The following is a 25,396-nucleotide window of genomic DNA, read 5'->3' on the forward strand; positions in this document are numbered from 1 at the left end:
TGAGAGTTAGTTAGAGAGTTAGTTAGCTTTAATGTGTGAAATTTTGGCCTTGTTATCATGTAACATTACCATGTGGTAGCGATGAGCTAATTAGTGCTTACAGAAAAATTACATAAGCCATGGTTGAGTTTACCTTTAGACGGAGTAGGCTTGTACCTTTAGGAATTACTTATTTTCTTATTTACACATTGTCTCAATATTTTAAGGCCAGGTTAGAGCCAGTAAACCAAGATGCTTGGTGTAAAAGTGTTGATCCTACTGGAGGGGTGTTTCTTAGAACATTAAAGATTTTGTGCCTACAAGCTCCAGGGAAATCTAGCCCTGTTCAGAGTTAAACCTTTATTCAAGCCAAACACACATTACTTAAAAATGCAGATATCACTTTTACCCTGTGATTTTCCTAATATTATTTCTACATTATTTGCTGTCCGCCAGCTAACAGTTTTTTTTAATCTCAGTGAGAGTTCTAGCACTGGATAGACAATGGATGGGTTGGGATACTAACTATGCAAGTTCAAATAACTAGGTAAGGTACAGAATGTGGGATTTTGCTACAAAGCAATTTTGGGCTTAGAAAATAGTGCCATACTTTTTGAAGCTTAAGCTGTTCTGCTAGACATTGGCAAAGCTGGTTGACCCCACAGGGGAAAGTGAAGCTATAAACTTCTCTGTTACAATTGAATTAGACAAACCTAATGAAAGGAAAAATGCTGCTGTAAAATCTACTTTTGTAAAGTGCATCATCTATTCAAAGTATATAAAATTATTATTTTCAATGTATAGACCATACATATGCATTTATGCCAGACTATGTTTTTCTTGCAAGATGTTCCACGAAGATGCAGCTGGTGGATGGCAACTGGTTGCAGTTGACGTGAATAAACCCCAGGGAAGGGCTCCAGCATGTCTGCAGGTAACCTGGGATTATAATTATTATATAATGTTTGACGTATTCTTTGGTTTTTAGAAGCCAAACAGTTTCTCTTGTTTTAATATGCAATTCAGAGGACACGTTCATTTTGTGTATAGCTTAAATGCTCTAAAAATTCGTACATGGTGAATGTTCATCCCTGGAACAGAATAATAGATCATAGATGAGGAACAAGAGTTGTGTATACCCATCACCACATTATAGCTAAGTGAAAAAAAGATTCAAAGATTTGTTCGCCTGTACAGGATCCCCTTATCTCTTGGGCTAGCTTTACTCTGAAGTATGACTAAATCACTATCCATTTGAGTCATCATGGGTTTGTAACCATGACTGAAAAAATTAAACAGAAGGCAGATTCAACCCAGCAAAAAAAATTGCATTAGTGGACTGTGCAGACGGATGACAAAGTGAAGTTTTTAGAAATCTGTTCATCTCTTCTGTTCAAACAATTGAACAAATGATTTTGTGCAGTATTGAATGGCTGATTTGCTGTTTTTTTTTTTATACTTTGTTTTTGTGTGTTGCCAATACAATTAAGGAGTTAATAACATTTCCTAACCTGGAATATAATGTACCAGTAGTTTTTAACTTAAAATACAGATTTATCCAGTCCAGAGAATTGATAGTACTAATGATTAGCGAGTGCAACCTTCTCTTCAAAGTACACTTTCTTAAATGTTCTTCCCCATTAAGCTTTATCGGGTTATTACTGATAATGGACTATAAAAACATAGAATTACAAATGTATACCGTAATGCCAAATTAATGCGCCAAATTGGAATCCCAACCACGGCACAACCTGCCTTGAGTTCATATGTTCTATCTGTGCCTATGTGGGCTTCCTTGAGGGCAGAGAATGATGTGAATGTAAAATATACCGTATTTATCGGCATATAACACGCACATTTTCCCCCTTAAAATCACGGGAAAATCGCGGGGGCGTGTTATATGCCGATCCCGTTTGTGAACGGAGCGAGCTGGCCGCCGATATACATACATAGCCGAGTGTACTCGGCTAGGCTCAGCTAGTTCCTCTCACAGTCACGCCCAGTCCCGCCCTATGATCGACATAACACAGGGACTGGGTGTGACTGTGAGCGGAGCTAGCCGAACCTAGCCGAGTACACTCGGCTATGTATGTATATGGCCGGCGCTCGGCTCCGCTCACAGTCACGCCCAGTCTGGGCGGGACTACGAGAGGAGCCGAGAAGAGCCAAGAAGAGCTGGCTCTGTGTATCTCAGGGCCAGCGGCGCCAATTTCAAAATGCAATGACACTGATAAGTCACTGCAGTTTAACTGCAGCCTGGGCAAGGCTGCAGATGGACACTGACAAGGCTACAAGGCTGCAGATGGACACTGACAAGACTGCAAGGCTGCAGATGGACACTGACAAGGCTGCAAGGCTGCAGGTGGACACTGATAAGGCTGCAAATGACACTGTCAAGGCTGCAAATGACACTGGACAAGCATGCAGATGGACACTGACAAGGCTGCAGATGGACATTAATAAGGCTGCATTGATGGGCATTTAAATGTAAGTTTTTTTCCTTAAGTTTTTTTCCTTAAAATTCCCTCCTATACTTGGGGTGCGTGTTATACGCCGGCATGTGTTATACGCCGATAAATACGGTATATGTAAAGCATTGCATGCATTGTCAGTATTATACAAGTACTTGTAATAAATAAAGAGTAGAAAAATAAATTCAGTTCATACTTTCCCTTTATGTCACATATAACTTGAAACCTTTACATGAATGTGATTTTAGCATAAAGAGTAAAATTGTGCCTTTTGAATGCAAGTCTATTTTTTTTTTAAATAATGATGTGCTATTTTTGACAGAAATAGATATTATATACAGCCTATAGGCCTCACCATTCATAGCATGGATGACAGACATTAACGTTTGTCATAGGTTGTATGCAATATAACAACACAATTACAGATTCATTATAAAAAAAGCTTAACAAGTTCAATTTACATTGTTGAACAAGTTTAAAGAGGCAGTTATCAGAGGCATAACATTCCAATAGGAAGAAAAGAACGGTTAACCACCACAAGAACGTTCCAACGATTGTATTCCAAAAAATAGCAATAAACAGCCAACAAAGACAGAGTGTCTGAACCCAGGAGGTGACGCGTGCATTTCACACTGACCTCAGTGCTTCTTCAAACCTGGTTTGAAGAAGCACTGAGGTCAGTATGAAACACACACGTCACATCCTGGGTTTGGACACTCTGTCTTTGTTGGCTGTTTATTGCTATTTTGTGGAATAAAATCATTGGAACGTTCCTGTGATGTGCAGCTGTTCTTTTCTTCCTATTGATCATCGGTGGCAGGCCGTGGCTTGCACCCAGCGCATTCAAACTGTAGTGACTGCTCACCTGGAGCGGCGTCTTCCTTGTTTGAATCTTCATAACATTGCAATGTCACTCCTGTTGGCCAGATGACTCTAGGGAGAGCAAGGAGCAGAAGGAACAGAGATAAGTGCAAGTTCTTAAGGATTACTTGCCCTGATTTCATTTAAATGGAACTTCATTGTGTGCTATAATTTGCCCCATAATTAAATACAGGATATTATGCCAAAACATAAAGTTACTTTTAGATTTAAATATATAAACAGTGTTCACTTCTTGGAACGCTAACCATATACAGGTATAATATAATATAATATAATATAATATAATATAATATAATACAGGCAAGTCAAAACTTGTTGTTCTATGAGCTTGTTCTTGAGTACACAGTCTTATGATTCACAATACAATTCTCCTCCATTCTCCTCCTAATGTGATGTGAAGAGAAAAGGTAAAATAGTTTATTTCCTATTAAGCAAAATTTATCTCAATGCATGTAGCTTTGTAATGGCTTTCAAATGGCTCCCTGCACTGTTAAGTTCTAAAAGTGAGTTTGATCACAAGTTAATAAAAACAGAAAGGGTGCATTAATAGGACGATGGTTATATAAGAGTATGAGGTCTATTGCCAGGAAACTGGTAAATGCTCAATAAAAATTATATGTATTGAGAAAATGATTTTTCTGCCGGTAACAGTGACTCCTGCTGCAATAAATGCTGTTCTGAATAGCCAGACACGAATATCACAGTAACATGGAGTGTGTGATATAGGAGGCCAGCACAGTCAGACTTTTCTTCCTGCTCATATGAGAATTATGACATTTTTAGAAGTGGATGTAAGTTGCCTTAATAAATAATGAAAGTGACTTGTGCCTGTCTGACTTATTGTGTAGCTTAGGGACTATTTTTTATGCAGGGAGCTTGTCTTAAACTCCTGCCATTCTCTTTATACCCACAGCCACTTTTTATTCTCACAAGCTACGATTACAGCAACGATTAAAGTGGTATTGAATGCCCATGTAGTCATAAAATAAATACCCTAAACTGGATTTATGACAATATCTTTTAATCTCTTCATTACATATTCAATACAAGCATTATGAGTAGAATAATAAGGTGGGGGGAGAAAAAGGAAAATCTAAAACCAGAACATCTGTATTTTAAAATGTAAGAATAGACACCTGTGCTATATAAAACATCTTAAAAAATATAAGATGGTAGATATAAAGTGTTAAAAAAATAACTGATTATCTTGACTAAAAACTAAAACAGAGAACAGACAACATTTATAATTCAAAGTTAATTATTTTGGTCCATTTGTTACGAAAAAAATGACAGCTGAAAAGTTACATATAGTAAATATTATATGAGTTAAGGTAGAGGGTGACAGCATAGTCTAGCATATGAAAGTTAATGCCAACCAATTAAAATAATATCTTTTGCATTTCATGTCATTTTCCCGAGGTATTTTGCAGGATGATTTTGTACGATTTTGTTTGATTTAGTTGTTAATACTAAGGAGTTAATTAAAAAAACCACATAGAGATTTGCCCAGTGAATGGGACAAAAAAAAGGATTGTAAATAAGCTTTATCCTGTGGTTGATTTAAAAAAAAAAATATTGCATTTAGTCAATAGACAGAGCAAAGTTCTACAGAAAGTTATTATAATACTTTGCGCCATCTAGAGGACAAATGCAATATTTTACATTTAAAATCAATTATTTACATTCAGGCTTCACAGGATATTGTCTATTTACATCTGTTTTTGCCCCATTCACACAGAACATGTGACAACACTAAAGAAATTACACTTTGCTACAATGTAATTTTCCCTCCCCGGTGTCATGCGACTCGTTAGTGTTACAAGGTCTATGGTGTGAATAGGGAGCAGGTGTGTTAAATTTGGTGTTATCACTCTCACTATCTCATACTGGTCACTGGAAGTTCAACATGGCACCTCATGGCAAAAAACTCTCTGAGGACCTGAAAAAAAGAATTGTTGCTCTTCATAAAGATGGCTTCAGCTATAAGAAGATTGCCAAGACCCTGAAATTAAGCTGCAGCACGGTGGACAAGACAATACAGAGGGACAGTTTCCACTCAGAACATGCCTCACTATGTTCGACCAAAGAAGTTGCATGCACATGCTTAGCGTCATATCCAGAGGTTTTCTTTGGGACATATGAGTGCTGCCAGCATTGCTGCAGAGGTTGAAGGGGTGGGGGGTCAGCCTGTCAGTGTTCAGACCAAGCGCCGCACATGGCATCAAATTGGTCTGCATGGCGGTCGTCCCAGAAGGAAGCCTCTTCTAAAGATGATGCACAAGAAAGCCTGCAAACAGTTTGCTGAAGACAAGTAGACTAAGGACATGGATTACTAGAACCATGTCCTGTGGTCTGATGAAGCCAATATAAACGTATTTGGTTCAAATGGTGTCAAGCGTGTGTGGTGGCAACCAAGTGAGGAGTACAAAGTCAAGTGTGTCTTGCCTACAGTCAAACATGGTGGTGGGAGTGTCATGGTCTGGGGCTGCATGAGTGCTGCCGGCACTGGGGAGCTTCAGTTCATTGAGGGAACCATGAATGCCAACATGTACTGTGACATACTGAAGGAGAGCACGATCCTCTCCCTTCAGGGACTGGATTGCCGGGCAGTATTCCAACATGATAACGACCCCAAACACACCTCCAAGATGATCACTGCCTTGCTGAATTAGCTGAGGGTAAAGGTGATGAACTGGCTAAGCATGTCTCCAGACCTAAACCCTATTGAGCATCTGTGGGGCATCCTCAAACAGAAGGTGGGGGAGTGCAAGGTCTCTAACATCCACCAGCTCCATGGTGTCATCATGGAGGAGTGGAAGAGGACTCCAGTGGCAACCTGTGAAGCTCTGGTGAACTCCATGCCCAAGAGGGTTAAGGCAGTGCTGGAAAATGGTGGCCACACAAAATATTGACACTTTGGGCCCAATTTGGACATTTTTACTTAGCGGTGTACTCACTTTTGTTGCCAGTGTTTTAGACATTTTTGGCTGTGTGTTAAGTTATTTTGAGTGGACAGCAAATTTACACTGTTATACAAGCTGTACTCTCACTGCTTTACATTGTAGCAAAGTGTCATTTCTTCAGTGTTGTCACATGAAAAGATATAATAAAATATTTACAAAAATGTGAGGGGTATACTCACTTTTGTGAGATACTGTACATTTATTTCTAAGTAACGTTTAGAATTATATACATGGAAGAATAAAATCTGATAGTATGTATTTACATGGTGTACTCACTTTTTTGAGATACTGTATGTACTTGCACTTTCGGTGGGTGAATGGCAGTGCAAATTGCTTAGAAAATAAACTCCTAAGTTTAGTAAAACGAATTGTTTGGTCTTACACCACTCAGGATGTGCATTAAGCTCAGAACGTTCAGTCTTTTTCACCTGTTCTCGAACATAATCACTCTTTGTCAATTGGGTGTAGCCATCTGCTTCTGTCATGTTTGGCATGAGGTTTCAGTGCGTTCTTGTCTGCTCCTTTATGATTTTCAGATCGTTCTTCTCAGGTCCTTTCTGATTTTCAGTGCGTTCTGTTAGTTCGTTCTGACCAGCCGTTCGTTTTCAAGCCATGTTGTGGGTACGTACTCATCGTAGAGTTTGTGCTGTGCAAGGGCTTGGTGTTGGAGTTCTTGCTTTGACCCAAGTCCAGTCCATGAACAGGACGAGGAGGAGTTCATGGACGAAGAATTGGTTGCTCCAGCGTGACCAATTCTCTCACATGCCTTTGCTGCGAAAGATCCGGGAGAATAATCCTGATAATTTCAGGAATTATCTCCAGATGATGGACCCCGTTTTTCACCGTCTGTTGGCTTTTCTGTCACCTTATATTACCAAGCAGGACACCTGCATGCAGAAAGCCATCAGTCCCGAGCAGAGGCTCATCGCCACCTTGCAGTACTTGGCGACGGGGAGAAGTCTCCAGGATATCAAATTTACGACTGGAATCTCCCCCCAGGCTCTGGGAATCATTATTCCAGAGACCTGTTCTGCCATCATACAGGTCCTGCAGAAGGACTATATTAAAGTAAGTTTTCTCCTTTAACATCACATTCTATGTATTTAATGTTTGCTAATGTATTGTGTTTATTTAATCATTTCATAATTACCATTATTGTAATATGCTGTGAATGTTCTGTTTGTCCTCATGCATGCTGGAAGCTTTTAAAGTTCCTTTTTTGTCCTTCGTGGATATTTGCCTTCACTAACCTCCCCAGCATGCTATCCTGGGCCCATACACACCTAGCCTAGTCACTTAACAACGTATTTTGTCAGCTCCATTGTAGTGCTTACCCTAAACACCTCCTAAAACATGTACAAATGTTATTGTTGTCCTTAAATAAAGGCAGAGTGCAAGAGGCTTTTTTTTGGGGGGGGGGGCAAAACTCATTTGGAACCCTCCTTCCCCCTCAACTGCTAAGTCAACCGATACTAATCCTCTATCTGCTGACTTTACCAAACCCATACACACTATACCTACCTCTTTTGTGTTCATATTTATGGATTAATTCACCAAAGCATGTAGTACAAGTGCCTGCCTGAATACTTTCAAATGGTACTGTTTAAAGTTTTGTTCTCCTATTATCTCGATAGGTAATTGCAGAATATATAAATGTGCTTCAATTTGGACAATGTGTATTCCTGTTTTTGTATTATGACACTTCTTGCCTGTCCAGTGGGCTGCCAATAGTGTAAGTAAGGGGGGGGGGGGCTGGCCAAAGTAATACACATTATTTATGCATTCATCTCCCAATGAAGTGGAGAGAGTTACCTGTCCAAAATATCTTCCCACCCCCCCACCCTAAAATTTTTCCAATGGGCCATCAGAGGGGGTGAGCAATCTGATAAGTGGACCTTATACTTTTGTCTTTAAATACTCCTTAAAATAAATGTTATACTTATGTTGGCCAAGAATGTTTGTGTCTAATCTACTTGCAATGTTATGTGCAAAAGTACTAATTTTCTTTTTTCTTGTTTGACTCCACAGTTTCCTTCAAACCCACGGGAGTAGCAGACTGTGGCCTCCCAGTTTGCTCAGCAGTGGGACTTTCCCAACTGCGGAGGGGCAATAAATGGGAAGCATGTCCACATAGTCCCACCCCCCAACTCGGGGTCATACTATTACAATTATAAGGGGTTTAATAGTATTGTGCCATTGGTGGTGGTGTCAGCGACATACGAGTTCCTGTATGTGGACGTGGGGAAATATGTCCGAATGTCGGATGGTGAGGTCATTGCCCAGATGGAGTTCTTCAGACGTCTCCAGAATGGCAGCTAGGGCTTGCCACCTCCGGAAGACAACGTGACAGGACTCTAATTTGCCTTCATTGCTGATGAAGCTTTTGGGCTGGGTGACCATCTGATACGGTCGTTCTCCATGAGGAACCTAACCCTGGACCAGAGGGTTTTTAATTACCAGCTGGCCATAGCCAGAAGTGTGGTGGAGAATGCCTTTGGAATAATGGCCAGCTGATTCCGCCGATCAACATGGCAGAATATAAAATAAATCATATTGTCCTTGCATGCTGCATACTCCATAATTTCTTAAGAAAAAATGCATCAAACTATGTGGCCTCATTTGGGATTCTGATCCTTCAACCCTGATGGCTCTTGAAGCTGGCCTTCCTGGCTTGCCCCCCCAAAGCGCCCGTGAAGTTTGACAAAAGTATGTAGAGTACTCTGCGGGTAGGGGGGGGCATTGATATGCCAGACAATGTCTAAAACATGTTTTAAATTAAAAAAAAATATAAACTGAACTCATATTTCATTTGATTTACTGCTTGTGTTTCTTTTAGCTGTCTCCTCAGCTATCCATTGTCCTTTTATTCTAGGCCATTTTCTTTAATAGTGCAAACGTAATTTATTTGATACATGAGGTGACAATCTCTTCTTTAACTAATTATTATGTTGTGGGTCTGCTACACACACACACAATGTTTTTGTCGTTAATGTATGTAATGCATTAATGATACAAATAGTCATCCTTTTCAGCTCCATGAATTAATTGCTTTGAGTCCCTAAAATGGCCTGATTGGGGCAAATTTTAGAGCACTGTGGGGGTTATTTACTAAAGGAAAATCCACTTTGCACTACAAGTGCACTGCAAGTGCACTTGAAAGTGCACTGAAAGTTCAGTTGTAGTGCAAAGTGGATTTGCCTTTAGTAAATACCCCATTGTCACTGTAAGTACACCAACTTACTCCAAAAACTGGTATTGAGCATTGAAATAAGAAGCCACACATTGTTGCATATAAAACATTTTACTCCATGCACATTCACATGAGCGTTAAAAAAGGTTTTTTAACAAACCTACATCTTTGGTGTATAACATGTTTGTGTGACAGTATATAGCCTTTTTTTTGGTTAAACAGGCATGTATAAAACCATAAAACATCCACATCCACAACTCAGGAACTTACAAAGTTCAACTTTGATAAATTTAAGGCAATATGTGACATTAGTATATCAGAACTGTGTTGATTTTGCCTTCATCAGATGGGGTGAGCTCACCCCTGTAAAAGTCAAATTTTGAAGATGCACACAAATTGGGAGTGAAAATGTGATTTCCCTCCTGATCCCATGCCTAATGTCAACATGTGCTAGCTCACATCATGGGGGATCAATGGACATGTTTCGGGGGTGCAACCCCTTCCTTTCATCTACTTTAGTTGCGAGGAAGGGGTTGCACCCACAAAACGCGTACATTGATATCCCGTGATGGGAGATATCACATGTTGACACACTGTGCATCTTCGAAATTTGGCTTTCAAATTAGTTTAAAACTTTAATAAAAATAAAAAATACAAAGACAAACTGTTCAATTTTTGGGTGTTTTAGATTCTGCCTAAAACATCAATGATGTTCTTCATTTTTTGTTGTACATCATTGATGTTTTCCTTGACCTTCTCTAAATCCCGATTGCACACCATTACCTCCCCGATGAGGATCTGTGCACTTGCACATGAGTTTCTTCTTCCACAACATCCACATCACCTAAGAATAAAAAAAAACACACCGTGTATTATAAATATGCAGGCATACATCTATTACCCGAAGCTGTGGTCTCAGACACTGACCTGTTGTGAACCTCTCCTCCCTCCACATCTTCTTCAGGGTGTGTGGGGATTTCCCCTTCTTCTGAGGTAGTGGGGTTCCTGGTGTCCTCAGATGTCCCGAATTTTTTCTCCCATATGTGAATAATAAAAAAGGTATACTTAGCACACAGATATTTGAGGCAAGAAATAGGAATATGAAACATTGCTTGGAAGTGTCGTACAATTGTCTGTTTTGGCAGATGATTTTTTCCCTTTCTTTTTTCCCTTTCTTTTTTCCCTTTCTTAAAACTGGAATGCTTACCTTTTTTGGTAAAGTATCACACATAGAGAGACCCCTAGTATTCACTGGCGCACCTACATGGGACACCCTAAAAAGGTTGTTCTGGTGTCCCACACTAGTGCTCCTGCGTCCAGATGTGTAAACAGCTGCTGCGTGTCCTCTCCTTACACTGAATCAAGTTTGCATTTCATTCTAGTTACAAACCCATCTAGACAACAATGTACTTATCTTATTTTAATACAAATAGGCATGAACAAATGTAGTTAACCTGCATCTGCCAAAAACATTGTGGGCGAACAAAAGATGTTTACTACGAACGATTACTGTGCCCACGAACCTGAAACTTGCCATTTTAAACTGTACAACAGTAAAGAAAAGCACATGGAGCAGCACGAAAGTAATAAAAATAGGAACACACGACAAATACTAACTTTTTTGCAGCACTCTCTTGATCCTTCTGTACTGATCCTGCTCCCTCAATTTAAGGTCTGACCAGCGTTTTCTCAATTGCTCTTTGAATCGTCATACCCCAGAATTCCTCTACTTCTCACAACTTTAATCATGATCTTGACCTTTCTCACATTTGGGTTTCTGTACGGTCCATACTTCCCATCATAGTTGGCCCTCTTCAAGATGTCCACCATCTTCACCATCTCTACAGAGGACATATTTGAGGCGTTAAATCTCCTCCTGGATCGGGACGTTTCTGGCTCTGGGCTTTCGTCGTCATTGCTGCTATTCTCACGCACCTGTTGTCTCTCCGCCATGTGCTCTCCCACTGCGCAGAAAGAGAAGGGGCGGGGAATACACTAGAATAAAGGTCAGGTGCGGAGTTTCACGCATGCGCAGTGTATAGAAAGCATGACACGAGTGCGTCGTAGGTACAATCTGTGAGCAGAAGATGGAGTAGTTTAAGCGCCGATTGTGCAAACGAAGGTACAATTTTAACTTGGTGCTTCAGTGGTTAGTGGCCTATACGGCTTATAGATTGAGGCCTATATTGGGACAAGATTAGGAGAGTTTAGCCTGACATTAGGGTTTGTCTTTTGTTGTGTCTTGCAGAGAAAATGGATAAATTTAATGACCATGACTTCCTCCCAAACTTTATTGATAAGTACAGAGAGCTGACCTGTCTGTGGCAAGTAAAACACCAATATTATAATAACAAACTAAAGAGGAAGGCAGTGCTGGATCAGCTGTTGGAATTAGTAAAGCCTGTGATTCCCACAGCAGACATCAACTATTTGAATGCCAAAATTGGTGGACTGAGGAGCACATATAATAGGGAGCGCAAAAAGGTCCAGGATTCCATGAGATCAGAAGCAGCAGCTTATGACATTTATGTCCCCAGGCTGCGGTGCTACAACAGACTGCGTTTTTTGCCAGACCAGAGTGAACCCAGGCCATCGCTCTCAACCCTTCCTTCCACACTTCCTTCCACTCTTCCTTCCACATCAGATGAGGTTTCCGATGTACAACCTGGGCCTTCCACTCAGGAAGATGATGTGGAGGAGCCCAGCTTGAGCCAGGTCTAGCATTGTTCAACATACAGTATTTCTTGTCAAAAAATTATTGATGTTAACTAGATGTTATTATTGATCACTAATTTCTGATTTAACAACGTGGTTTACATATCAATAGACAGTAGTAGCCAAAAATGATTGGGACAAGAATGAAAAATGCTGGGGTCAGAAGGATAGTCTTTTCTATTTGGTAAAATTCAATTTGCAACATCATGAGCTCAAAATTGTGTGTGATTGATGACCAAAAAAACTAAAACTATGTCCCATTTTCATACACAGGAAAGTCTCAGCCAGGAGGAGGCCGTGGAAAGTGGCAGCCAGGAGGTGGCCATGAAAAGTGGCTGCCAGGTGGTGGCCGTGGAAAGTGGCAGCCAGGAGGTGGCCACGCCCAGTAGCCTGACCGAATCCCAGGTTCCTCCCCTCCGCCTTCCAACAAAAAGGACCAGAAAGGCGAAGAGCTTGGAGGAGTCAGCAACTTCTTTGATTCGGCAGGTTACTGCAGTCCTCACAACCACCCTTAGTGTCCAGGAGGCCTTCGCTTGTATGACGGCCAGTAAGATGCACGTAATGGAGGAATGGAGGAGAGCCATTGCCTCATCTGTGAGGAGGTAATATTTCAGGCCCTAAATAAGGGGATGAGGGGCCAACTCACCAATAAAAGCCACGTCTGTGAGTTGGACCATACTCCTTCATCACCTTCAGCAACACCTCCAACGCCACAGCCTGGAAGGAAGCGTGCAAGGAAGTCTTGAGAGTGATGGCCTGGGTTCAGTCTAGTCTGGCAAAAAATGCAGGCTGTTCTAAGACCACAGCCTCTGGACTTCTGCTGCTGCTCCTGATCTCTCTTAGTCCTGGACCATATTGTGCTCCCTATTAAATGAACTTCTCAGGCTACCAATTTGGCCTGTCAAATAATTGATGTCTGTCCTGGGGTACAAAGGCTTCACCAATTCCAACTGTTTCTCCAGCATTGCCTTCCTCTTTATTTTGATAGGACCCCTAATAAATTTAACATTTTTGTTTTGATAAATACTTGGCTATGTGTTTTACTTCAAAAAGGACATTTTGTTTGTGAGTAGGCAGGTACATTTCAAAACTACAATGTCAAATTAACAAGGGTCACCAACACCAACCAACCTCTTTGAGGTTAAAAAATACAAGATAATAATGGTGTTGTGGTGACTTGACACACAAAACGACAAAAAATATTATGGAGATCACTATAAAAAAAAAATTCTGGAGATCTTGAGAGAAAAAAAAAAGTAGATCACTATAAAAAAATAAAGATTATTCTGGAGATCTTGAGAAAAAACAAAACAAAAACAAAGATTATTCAGGCTATCACGAGAAATAATAAGAAATCCGTTTGTCAGAACTGTGTGTGAATATCAGCAGCAAAGCAATTTCTTTATTCTAGCATTATAAAGAAGAAGAGAATGCGCTGCATTGAAAGATTTAAAAATTTGTAGTGTGACGAATGTGCTATCTCCATTACGAACACTAGTTTTACAAGACCGAGCGCTTCTGTTTTGTACTTGATTCTGAGCATGCGTAGAATGTTGTGCGTCAGACTTGTGTACACACGCTCGGAATTTCCGACAACAAAGTTTGTTGTCGGAAAATTTGAGAACCTGCTCTCAAACATTTGTTGGCGGAAATTCCGACAGTAAATGTCCGATGGAGCATACACACGGTCGGACTTTCCGACAACAAGCTCACATCGAACATTTCCTGTCGGAAAATCCGATCATGTGTACACGGCATTACACTGCCAACACAATTCTCAATAAAAATATTTTAAAAAAGCTAGAAATGTGTGTTTCCTGACAGACTCCATGGCAGCCTACGTGTGGGTTAACCCCGCCTCCTCTCCAATGCTATAGGACCCCATTCCCATAAGTTTGAGCTCACAGCCAGAGACTGTGTTCCTTTGTCCTCGTCATTGGACCTACAGTAATGCACTTAAGTTTTTTTTTTACATGATGTCCAACACCGGATGGATAAGCCCCGAGTGGGCCAGAGTCAGGCATACTATTCAAGCGGTGCGAAAAGCCCAGGGCCCAGCCATGGGCGGGTGAGTGGCTTCAGGCATGTGTGTTCCAGTGGTGGGGGACAGCCTGCATATGCCCAGAGGAGACGTCTAGCATGGTGTCGGCTGGCAAGGTCTGGAGCAGCAGAAACCCCTCCATGGCAGCAGTTTATGTTTTTTCTATGTCGTTTTGTCAAATTCACTTGTATGCTCTCCCTGGCTCTACTTACTCTCATGGCACCTGGAGCACTTCTGCGTTCCAAGATGCTGTCTCTCTCATCCAGGTCATGGTAACGGTGAGCTGCGTGACATGCGTGACACCACGGGTGAAACCGTGGCTTGGTTCGTGCATGTGCAGCTCAGCGGGGGACCCAGCGGTCGTGCAGGCGCCTGATGGGGGGTTGCCACGGCGCAGGAGCGAACAGGGCACGGCGGTGACATCACCAGGGCGGGAAATTTGAAAACCCTGTCAGCCCCTGTCTTTGTGGGATTACCTGCGGGCAGTGTGCAGCAGTTTCCCCAGGTGCTGGGCACCCAGCATCAGGTAAGCACCAGCTCAGGATTATGGTGCAGGGGGGCGACTCTTAAGGGGAAGTGTATTTCTTTTGTGTTGCCACTTTCCTACATCTTTTGTTCCAGGACGGTGTGGTGTTCCTACAAGCTGCAGGATCTTTGCCTAATCGTCCTTCAGGGTGCCATGGACAGGTCACTGCCTCCGTGCAGCCAGCCTTCACGCTCTAGGTATGTGTGGGTGAGAGGAAGAGGGCCAGGTCCGCTGATGGGTGGACATGCGTCCTAATGTTATGCCCCTTTTTCCCTACCCTTTTCTTTTATTTAGCCCTTACAGGTCCGATTGCCAGATCGTGGTATGGGACAACAAAGACCTTGCCAAGCCGCAACTTCAGCGTTCTTCATCCAGGTCCAGATGTTACTCCCCATCTAGGACCCATCAACAAAAGAGATGTTCCCATTCCTCCTCCAGACACCGCACCCACCGCTATGACAGCCACTCTGACCACAGAGCCTGCTGGGGATGTGGGACACGAGTCCCGGAGGGCAAACCTCTATGTGACCCGTGTTATGCCCGGGCAGTCAGTGAAAACTAGACTGAAAAGCAACAAATGGAGTCTCTAGTGAAGCGTGTGGTGCAGCAGTACCTGAAGGAGTGGGGTACGACCCGCACGCGGAGCCAGTCCACCACTATATCAGGCTCCCTGGCTGATGAGGCCCGAGAGGAGCCAGGCCTATCCCAGCCTTATGATGCATCTCCCGGATCTGCAGATAGCGAAGTGGAGGGATACGAGTTTCTTGGAGGCTTCGACTTGCCCTAGTCTCACCTCTGATTAAAGCGGTCAAGGATGCCTTCAAACGGGAGGACCCTTCCACTCCCCCAACTAAGCAAAGAAAGTTCTTTAAGCACTTAGGGAAAGAGCACCCCAATTTTCCACTCCCTTCAGAGTTGAAACATATCATTGAGGAGGAATGGAGTAAAGTAGACAAGAAGACCTCTCTGTCAAATAAAACCTCAAGACTATACAGCTTCAAGGCAGAGGAAGTAAAGCATTTGGAAAGCGCTCCCCTGGTAGACGCAGCACTGATGCACCTGGCTAAGCACGTCACTCTTCCTCTAGAGGGCTTGAGAGGAAAATAGATCAGGACCTCAAGAGGATATACGGGCTAGCCAGTAAAGCCTGCAAACCTGCCTTGGCCCTCGCGGCCATGTCCAAGGCAATGGAGGCCTGGACAGAAAATGTAGATTTCGTGCTCAGGGGCCTGGCTTGCTGATCTAGCTTCTAAACAAGCCTGGTGTAGGATCCCCTTTCAAGTGCCCTCCTTGTTTGGCAACAGGCTGGATATCGCTATAGCCAGGGCCACGGGTGGAAAGTCAGGCTTCTTGCCCCAGGATTGGCATCTGTTTGTCCAGAAGAGGCCCCAGCAGAGAAGACGCAGTACTGAGCATTCAAGAGAAGCACGCTCCTACAGGCCCAGCTGGGATTTCAGGAGGAATTGGAGAAGGGGTCAGACATCTTTGAAAAACCAGCCAAAGGCCAGGCATCTAGCTGACCTGATCTGGCTAAGTCACTTTCCTCATGGCCATCACATCGGCTAAGAGGGTCTCTGAGATTGGGTCCTTAGGCCATAAAGAACCATTCCTGACTTTCTTTCTGGACCGGGTGGTCCTCATCCCTATGCTCGGCTCAAATTAGAAAGTCACGTCAGTATTCCTTGAGAATCAAGAAATTGTCCTACCTACATTCAGGGCCCCAGGGACTGCGGAGGCTCACCCACTAGATGTAGGAGAAATACTGAAACTACTTCCTCCTTTAGACGCTTGGATCATGTTTCTCCTACACTCCAGAAGTAACAAGGGGAAACGGGCTTCAACTAGAACGATTGCGGCCTGGATCGTCCAAACCATCCAGCAGGCTTATAAGGCCAGGGCTTGGCTCCTCCAGAGGCCGTGACAACACATTCAACTAGAGACATAGCGACTTCCTGGGTGGCAGCCCGACGCTTGGCTCCAGATGTCATCTGCAAAGCGGCCTCGTGAGCCTCCATTAACACTTTCATGTCACATTATTGCATAGAACCCGCATCCTTATCATCTGTAAACTTTGGTCTAAGAATCCTGTCGGTTGACAGGGCAAATTAAAGTTTTGTTTTGATCAGCATACCTGCCCGTGTGGTTTGGCTAGTTATTTCCCTCATGTAGGCTGCCATGGAATCTGTCAGGAAAACTTTCTATCAAATACTAACTGTAATTTTCCTTTCCTGATGGGTTACTACCCACCGGTCAAGAGTTGGCTAGTTATGGAATGCAGTCTCTGGCTGTGAGCTCAAATTTATGGGAATGGGGTCCTATAGCATTGGAGAGGAGGCGAGGTTAACCCACACGTAGGTTGCCATGGAGTTTATCAGGGAAGAAAAATTACGGTAAGTACCGGTATTTGATAGAAATTTTTCAGTTTTTATCTCGTTTTCTAGGATTTCATCAAATCAATTTACAATTAGCAGAAATATCATCTAATTCAATTAGCTTGCAGGGTTTTTTTTTATATAATTTTCCTTGCTTGTCATGATTGAGTTTGTTAAATTTAAGCCATGTTAAGTGCAAATGAGAATGATTTCAGGATTGGTGACATAAGATAATACTGGTGACTATGTGGCCAATAAATGTTTTAGCAAATTAGTAAATTTAGCCTATAGTTTATACTAATGTACTGATTTAATAGTGCTTAGGACCTTAAAGATAGGATCGTTAATATCAATTAAAAATCAAAACAACACCTGTTAATGTATTATGTGCAGTCTTTGGAAAAAGCTAATTAGCATTCAAACAATCTACAAGGAAATATGCAGGTATACAGTGACAAATGGCATCTTTGAAAATGTAGTTTTAACTTCCAGATCCCAAGCTTGCTAAGTAGGCATTAAATTATGATAAATACTGCCTTATTTGTAATTCGTATTTGCTTGCCAACTCTATAAACCTGCTAGTGTTCCACTGAAAAGGGAACACCTGATCCTGAAGAATAAATGAATAACATATTGAACCTGGAGACAAATCAGTTATGGTTCTAAATTTGTTCTTTAATGGTTATTGTATACACTATAACTAAGTACTTTAGTCATTTGTTTTGCGTTCATCCTCCCATTTTTGGTAACAAATGTTAGCTTTTGCAAATTGTGTCTAAATATATACAGTAAAACCTTGGCCTGCAAGCATAATTTGTTTCGGAAACATGCTTGTAATCCAAAGTACTCGTATATCAAATTTCCCCATAAGAAATAATGGAAACTCGAATGATTCATTCCACAACCATTTATTCATAAGTCCTTCAGTTTATAGTCCATATAAAAAGATTATAGCAATGTGACAGGTTATGTATCCATAAAATGTCCATCCACAAATGGCAGCCTCCACAAGTGGATTAGAAGCAAAATCCAGCAGGAGCTACAGAGTATAAAAGAGAAGAGAGGTGCCTCTAAGGCTCCATTCACATCTAGGCATCCTGGATGCACGATTGCAGACTGACAGCAGTGAGAGCTGGTGGTGCGGAGGACGGTCTATGTGGACAGCTTTACCCCAGATGCCTGTATACTTAGATGTGCCTGTTTTAAACATCAACTGTGTAAGTTGTTAAATGTTGTACCTTCATTTAATGTAACCATATTGCTACACTTAGGCTCTGTTCACATCTAGGTGTCCCAGGTCATGGGCAGAATCACTGCGATTCTGCCTGCAATCCCAAATCATGGCAAATCGTGGGATGCCCTTACAATCTCCATCACTTCCAATGGCACCCTGACTGCGGCGTGATCTTTCCGCGATTGTCACCCGACGAATTGCGGTAAAATTGCGCACACAGAATCAAAGTATGCCTTCCGCCCAAAAGGAGTTCCAGAACTTCTTTTGGGCAACAGGTGTACTGTGATTTTGTTTTTACCATTTTACCGCAATTATTCGGGCGACAATCGGGTGCCATTGGAAGTTACGGGGATTGCAAGGGTGTCCCATGATTTGCCATGATTCGGGATCACGGGCAGAATCGCGGTGATTCCGCCCACGATCCGGGAAACCTAGATGTGAACAGAGCCTAACTGTAGCAATATGGTTATATTTAATGATGGCACAACATTTAACAACTTACATGGTTGATGATTAAAACAGGCACTTCTAAACAGGCATTCAGGGTAATGCTGTCCACATAGACCGTTCTCCGCACCGCCAGCTCTCACTGCTGTCAGTCTTCAATCGTGACCAGGAAGACTACCCTTCAGTAGAGCGACCTGAAAGTGTGGCTTGAGGTGCTCGTGGAGCTGAGCGTGGAAGGGATGACGTCGATGGCGGTGGCAGTGCGGAGGATGGTCTATGAGGACAGCTTTACCCCGGCTGCTTGTATACTTAGATGTGCCAGTTTTAATCATCAACCATGTGAGTTGCTAAATGTTGTACCTTCATTAAATGTAACCATATTGCTACAATTAGAGGCATCTCTCTTCTCTTTTATACTCAGTTGTGACGTGGCGCTACTCGAATATCAAGACATCGCTCGTTTATCAAGTCAAAATGTATACAAAAAATTTTGCTCCTCTTGCAAAACACTGGCAGACCAAGTTACTTGCAATCCAAGGTTTTACTGTACTATGTAACCTTTATCAAGCCCCATGGCCTTACCAAATTTCAAGCTCAGAAAAAGTCATCTCTGTGTTTAGGTTTGTAAAACACTAGTAGCCCTGTGTATACAAAGCAAGGTTTATCATCAAGTGGAAAAATATTGGTAATGGCTGTGAAACCAGCTTGAAATATTTTACCGGGATAACCACTCTGAAAGTTTCCTTGCATAAAAATCCCTGCAACTTTGACAGATTCCAATGTCAATAGAAATGTCTATTGGGCTGCAGACATTACCTTTTGAGTGTTTACAGAACAATTCTGCTTTATCACTGGTTTGTACATATTCATTAAATTTCTGTTACAGAAAAAAAAACAGCAGATCTTCAGCTCACAATATGTTCTAGTTTTAATCATTCTTAATCCATCATTAGCTCTTTCACGCTTGCTAAAGTATTCCTACAGAAAAAGTGTACAGAGTGCATTGCAAAATATATAACTGGCCAACCTACCAGGGAATTCCATGTCAAGAAAGTAGGTAACTGCATGCAAAAACATCACACATACCGTAGCACACAACTCCGTTTTTTTGTCCCACAAAGCAGAAAAATCAGTTACACAGGAGTTATCATAATTTAACGTACTTGTGATTTTCCACGTCGTTTTTTTTATGTATTTTTTAAACTGTTTTTCAAGTAGAATTGAACAGTAAACTTGTCTGTAAATTTTGCAAAGCAGCTAATTTAACTATATTACTAAATAAAGTTAACAGTTGAACTCTAGGTATAGTTTTTTTGCATAATTATATTATTAATTACAGTATATCACCTTAAAAATTAGCACAAGATGCTCTTGGTAAGCTATGAAAAAGCATTCAGGTTGTGCCACATGAGACCACATTCTAATAGATGTGCCAAAAAAAAGATAAAATATACAAATTCATGCAATATTCTTAATAGCACCAGTATTTTTATAAGGTTGTACATTTTGGACCTTTCAAGGTAATTTTTTTTATAGATACATTGTAGGTTCAACCGACAAAGCAAACACACCTTTAAAAAAATGACAGTTAGTTTCAGCTAATCAAAGGAGCTTTACAAATTATAGTCACTTGGCTAAAATGAAGAGACCTATCCTTGTGTTAAAGCTTTTTCAATTAAGGCTTATATCTGTTGTAAAAGAAGGGTAGCACATAAACGATATTACAAGTTTGTTATTACTGGCTACCCAATTCCAGACCAGCCCTTTTTTGTCACTTTTTGTTTGTCACAATCAATATTTTTTTTCTAGAAAATTACTTCAACCCCCCCCCCCCAAATATTATTATTTTTTTTTTAAACCATGAGAGTAAATTGGTGGGTTTTACAATTTTTTTTATGTCACACTGTATTTTCATAACCCATTTTTTTTTTGTAAAATATAAAAGAAAATGTTTTGCTGAGTAAATAGGCACAAAAAATGTCATGCTTTAAAATTGCGAATATCTGTCCAATGGTGACAAATTATGTAAATTTTACTATCCATAGGCGATTCTTTAAAAGCCTTTACATGTTACAACTTTAGATTTACAGAGGGAGTCTAGTACAAGAATTACTGACAATGATCTGACGTTTGCGATGATACCTCACATGGGTGGGACGTTCACTGTTTGTGTGCATGCAAGACCAACACGCGTCAGCGTGGGGCACCTTCATTTTTTTAAATTATTATTATTATTTCGTTTTTTTGTTTTTTTTTTATACTGTTGCTTTAATGTAAACATCCTTATGATAGAAATAGGCATGTGATAGGTACTCTTTATGAAGAGATCTATAAGACCCCAAGTTCCTCATCTTCCTTTAAAAGCATTAAAATTTGCCAAGATCTGTGTTTTCGAATGCTTTTGATTTTTTTAAAATGGTTGACATCTGGGTAAACAGAAAGTCATCGATTCCGGGATATCATAGTGGAGAGCCGAACAAAGCCGATTCTTCTTGATTCAATAAAGAGCAAAATTTCAGGTGTTCATAATATGTAGTTTGTCACATCTATATGTATACAACAGCTACATAGACATATGGTAAACGAGTTTAGACTAGAGGTCGACCGATATGGGTTTTTCTCTGGCCGATGCCGATGCCGATATTTAGAAATCGCGGTGGCCGATGGCCGATATGTGATGCCGATTTTTTTTTTTTTTTTCCCCTTCATCTCATAAAATCTAATAGTTAGACCCCTTTCACACTGGGGCGTTTTTCAGGTGCTTTTGGGCTAAAAATAGCAGCTGTAAAGTGCCTGTAAAACGGCTCCCCTGCAGTCTCAGTGTGATATCCCAAGTGCTTGCACACTGAGGCGATGCTCCGGCAGGATGTTAAAAAAAAGTCCTGCAAGCGGCATCTTTGGAGCGGTGTATACCGCTCCTCCACCACTCCTGCCCATTGAAATTAATGCGCACCGCTGCCGAAGCGCCTGCAAAGCGTTTCAGCAGCGGCGATTCAGGGGCGCATTTAACCCCTTCCTCAGCTGCTAGCTGGGTTATAAGCGCCCTGCTAGCAGCTGAATAACGCCTCTAAAATGACGGTAAAGTGCCGCTAAAACTAGCAGCGTTTTACCGTCAACGCATGCCTGCTCCAGTGTGAAAGCAACCTTAAGTGATACAGAAAATTTTTTACATTTAAATATTTATTAAACAAAACAAACCTCCAATCAGTTCACTTGTATGTAGAATTTATATTAAAAAAAAAAAAAAAAAAAAAAAACTATATCTTAAATATTAAATACACAAAAACAGGTAATCAAAACTTTTGGATGAAAAAAAATGGGCTAACTTTACTGCTTAGTTTTTTTTTTTTAATTTATTAGTGTATTTTTTTAAAAAAAAGTGCGTTTGAAAGACCGCTGCACAAATACCGTGTGACATAAAATATTGCAACAGCCGCTATTTTATTCCCTAGGGTCTCTGCTAAAAAATATATATATATATAATGTTTGGGGGTTCTAAGTGATTTTCTAGCAGAAAATACAGGATTTTTACTTGTAAGCAACAAATGTCAGAAAAGATTTAGTCTTTAAATGGTTAAACTGAGAACTTCTCCACAAGGAGCTCAGTTCATTCATAAGTGTAAACATTGTATCCTTCAGGTTCTTTTTATCAGATTTGGCAGGCTGCCCAGAGGAGGAGAGAAGTGCTTCACAGAAGATTACAGGCAACTTGTATTGACTTCTATTACAGAAGTCATTTGCAAGTCCGCTGATATCGGCCTTTTTTATCAGCACAATCAGCCGATGCCGATTAAGTAAAAAACACCAAATATCGGCCGATATATCGGTCGACCTCTAGTTTAGACTATACTGTGTCTTGGCCATGCTATCAATTAGTTAAATAAAATAAATCTAAAGAATCTTTTTTGCTCATCCCTAAACTTTTATTGTGCCGACCTCTTACTACAATGTATTTTTTTCCTGAGCTATGGGCAGCCCATTATGTCACTCACAGGGGAAGCTCTACAGCTCTACTACACCTAAGCAGCTGACAGTGTGTGTGAGACAGATATACAAAGACAAACACACACATAGTAATAGAAACATTTTTATAGGGTAACATACACTTTATCACCACTTTATCTTTTAATTTGAATGATGAAAAGCGAGAATGTCAGGTTAAATACTGCTCCTGTCATTTGAAAATGCAGCACTGGACACGCTAATACTGTTCACATTTTTATTTTTTATCGATGCTTTCTACCTTGCCAAGAGATACTCACTCACACACCAGGTGTATACTTGACCAGTATTGGGTGTTGTCATTCCAGTAATCCATTATAGAGCAGCACAGGAGATATAGGTGGTCTCCGGTAAGTTGCCAGCTTTGCCCATAGTGACTTGGTAGAAGAGTCTTTTGAGTATATCTGTCAAGCTGGAGTTGAAAGTAAATTACATGATCCTTTGCTCTTCAGCTTTTAATATTTGATGTATTCTCCACAAAAGATAAGATTTGGTGGAAGGTGGACAAAAACATAAGATACTTCTTTTATACTTTTCTTTTAAATGTATACGTTTTATACGTTTCTTTTAAATGAGTTAATGGTGGTGATTGTCTTTGTTACAAATAAAGATTTTTCTAACGTGTCAGCCATTGTTTTTAGTTTCAATAATTGTATAGGAGGTACTACATATGTATAAATGACTTACATCACATTCTAGGGTACAGCTGGTATTGTGAGAGGGGCCCTTTTTTACATTCCCCTTCAGAAGCATCTGATACTGAATGGCATATAGGCTGATATCATCATAAAGGGGGCTTCAAAGGTTGGGGCTCTCCAGATATGGAGAGAGCAACCTGTTTTGAAATCAAATTCCATAGGAACATGGATCAGAATTGGAAAGTAAGGAAAGAACTCACTTAAAGTGGTTGTATACCCTGCTTGGTGATTTTTACCTACAGGTAATCCTATAATAAGGCTTACCTGTAGGTAAAAAGAATATCTCCTACTTGCATGGTTTCAGAGATATTGACCCTGCATGCCACCACTGACGTCAGGGAGAGAAGGGCTCCCGCGCGCATGACGTCAACGTGGCCTTGGCCACTCACAGCGCCGGAGCCAGCAATCCCAAAAGAAATGCCGAGGCAACATGTCAGCTCTCTCAGCAGTGAACGGGCACCACTGCAGGGCTTCGTTCTAAGGTAAGTATTTTATAATGTGCTAGTATGCTATTGTATTGCAGGTTTTTTTTTTTTTTTCATCAGTTCACTACCGCTTTAAGACTTACCCACCAGCTTGACTGTTTTACTAAATTTAGCACAAATACCAATAGGACATGTTCCTATTGAGGTGCTTTGCACCCTATATGCAGCAGTTTGGAGACACTTTTGTTGTGTTAAGTGGGGCCCAATGTAAGCAAAGGTCATATGACTTTTTAAATATCTGTAAATATGATCCCACAAAAAAGTTTTCCACTTTATTTTTTTTTCCTGGGTTTTTCTTATTTATTTATTTTTAACACTGACAAGCAGTTCCAAGGTTACTAGCACTTGGCAATAATTTTGTTTTTGAGTCCTCAAAAGTTTTCATCATTTGTTGTGTCACAAGGATTCATTATGCCTTCAGAAACCCATGAAAAATAATAGATTTCCCAGGGTAGCTGAAGAAAAGAAAGCTGAGCTGACTATATGCATAAAAAACATATATGATTTAAGAGTTACACAAAGCTGCAAAGCAACTTGATAATTCATTAGTTTCTTAAAGTGGTTTTACAATTATATAAATTATATCAAATAAATTATATAAAATATTAGTGGCATAACAGAACTTAGTACTGGCTTAGATCCCCCGAGTTTGGCAGTGGGAACTTGAAGGTAATAATATCTAATGAAGCATACACATGGCCACTAATGCCTATACTTCCATTAGTTTAATGGTGGACACCTCTGTAAGAATGTGGCTAAGGATTTTGTATAAACAAGTATTGACCTTCTTGTGTTGTACTTAGTACATTGCTCAATGTCAAGTGTGATAGATAATGCTTTGCCTTTGAGGAATTAAAAATGCTTTACTCTGGCGAAATGACAAATTCACTTCCTCACATAAAGGATTTATTTAATTCTCTTTTCCATTAAACCTGTCGTTCTCTCTTAAACAAGAATGCCTAATGTACAGTTAAAAGCCACACTGATTGCAGTTGGTGAGTGTCATGTAGCATTTGTAAAATTACTACAGATGGTTACATATTTAGAAAAAAATATCTATTCATGTTTTAAACCCCAATGAAATTGAAGAATTTCCAATGAATAGCTTAACTGTGAAAACATAAAATGTTGATCTTGAACTGCATCTCTAAACAACCTTTGTGTCTTGTGTTTTGTTTCTTGTCCATTAACAGAAGATGATGAGATCATCCATTTTCCACATGTTCATACTAAGCATGGTTGCAGTAGATGTAATTGTAGCTGCCAGCAACTACTATAAAGGAGAGAACTTTAAAAGACAATACGATGAGTTCTATCTTGCAGAGGTAGGTATACATATTGCCATTTCAAGTAGTTAGGTAGTCGCCGTTCAACATACTATAAATTATTCC

The 25,396-nt window shown here is 40.7% G+C and overlaps 1 protein-coding gene across 3 annotated transcripts in view; it reads left to right on the forward strand.

The window, feature by feature from the left end:
- Positions 1-25,396, forward strand: part of NALCN (sodium leak channel, non-selective) — a 948,399-nt gene that overhangs the window by 491,773 nt on the left and 431,230 nt on the right. For all 3 annotated transcript variants that reach the window (XM_073614438.1, XM_073614437.1, XM_073614436.1), the window contains 2 exons: positions 827-913; positions 25,199-25,330. In XM_073614438.1, the coding sequence (XP_073470539.1) occupies positions 827-913; positions 25,199-25,330 (219 nt within the window). The remainder of the gene's footprint in view (positions 1-826; positions 914-25,198; positions 25,331-25,396) is intronic.

The sequence above is a fragment of the Aquarana catesbeiana genome, linkage group LG02 (genome assembly GCF_042186555.1).
Source record: "Aquarana catesbeiana isolate 2022-GZ linkage group LG02, ASM4218655v1, whole genome shotgun sequence".
Lineage (NCBI taxonomy): Eukaryota > Metazoa > Chordata > Amphibia > Anura > Ranidae > Aquarana > Aquarana catesbeiana.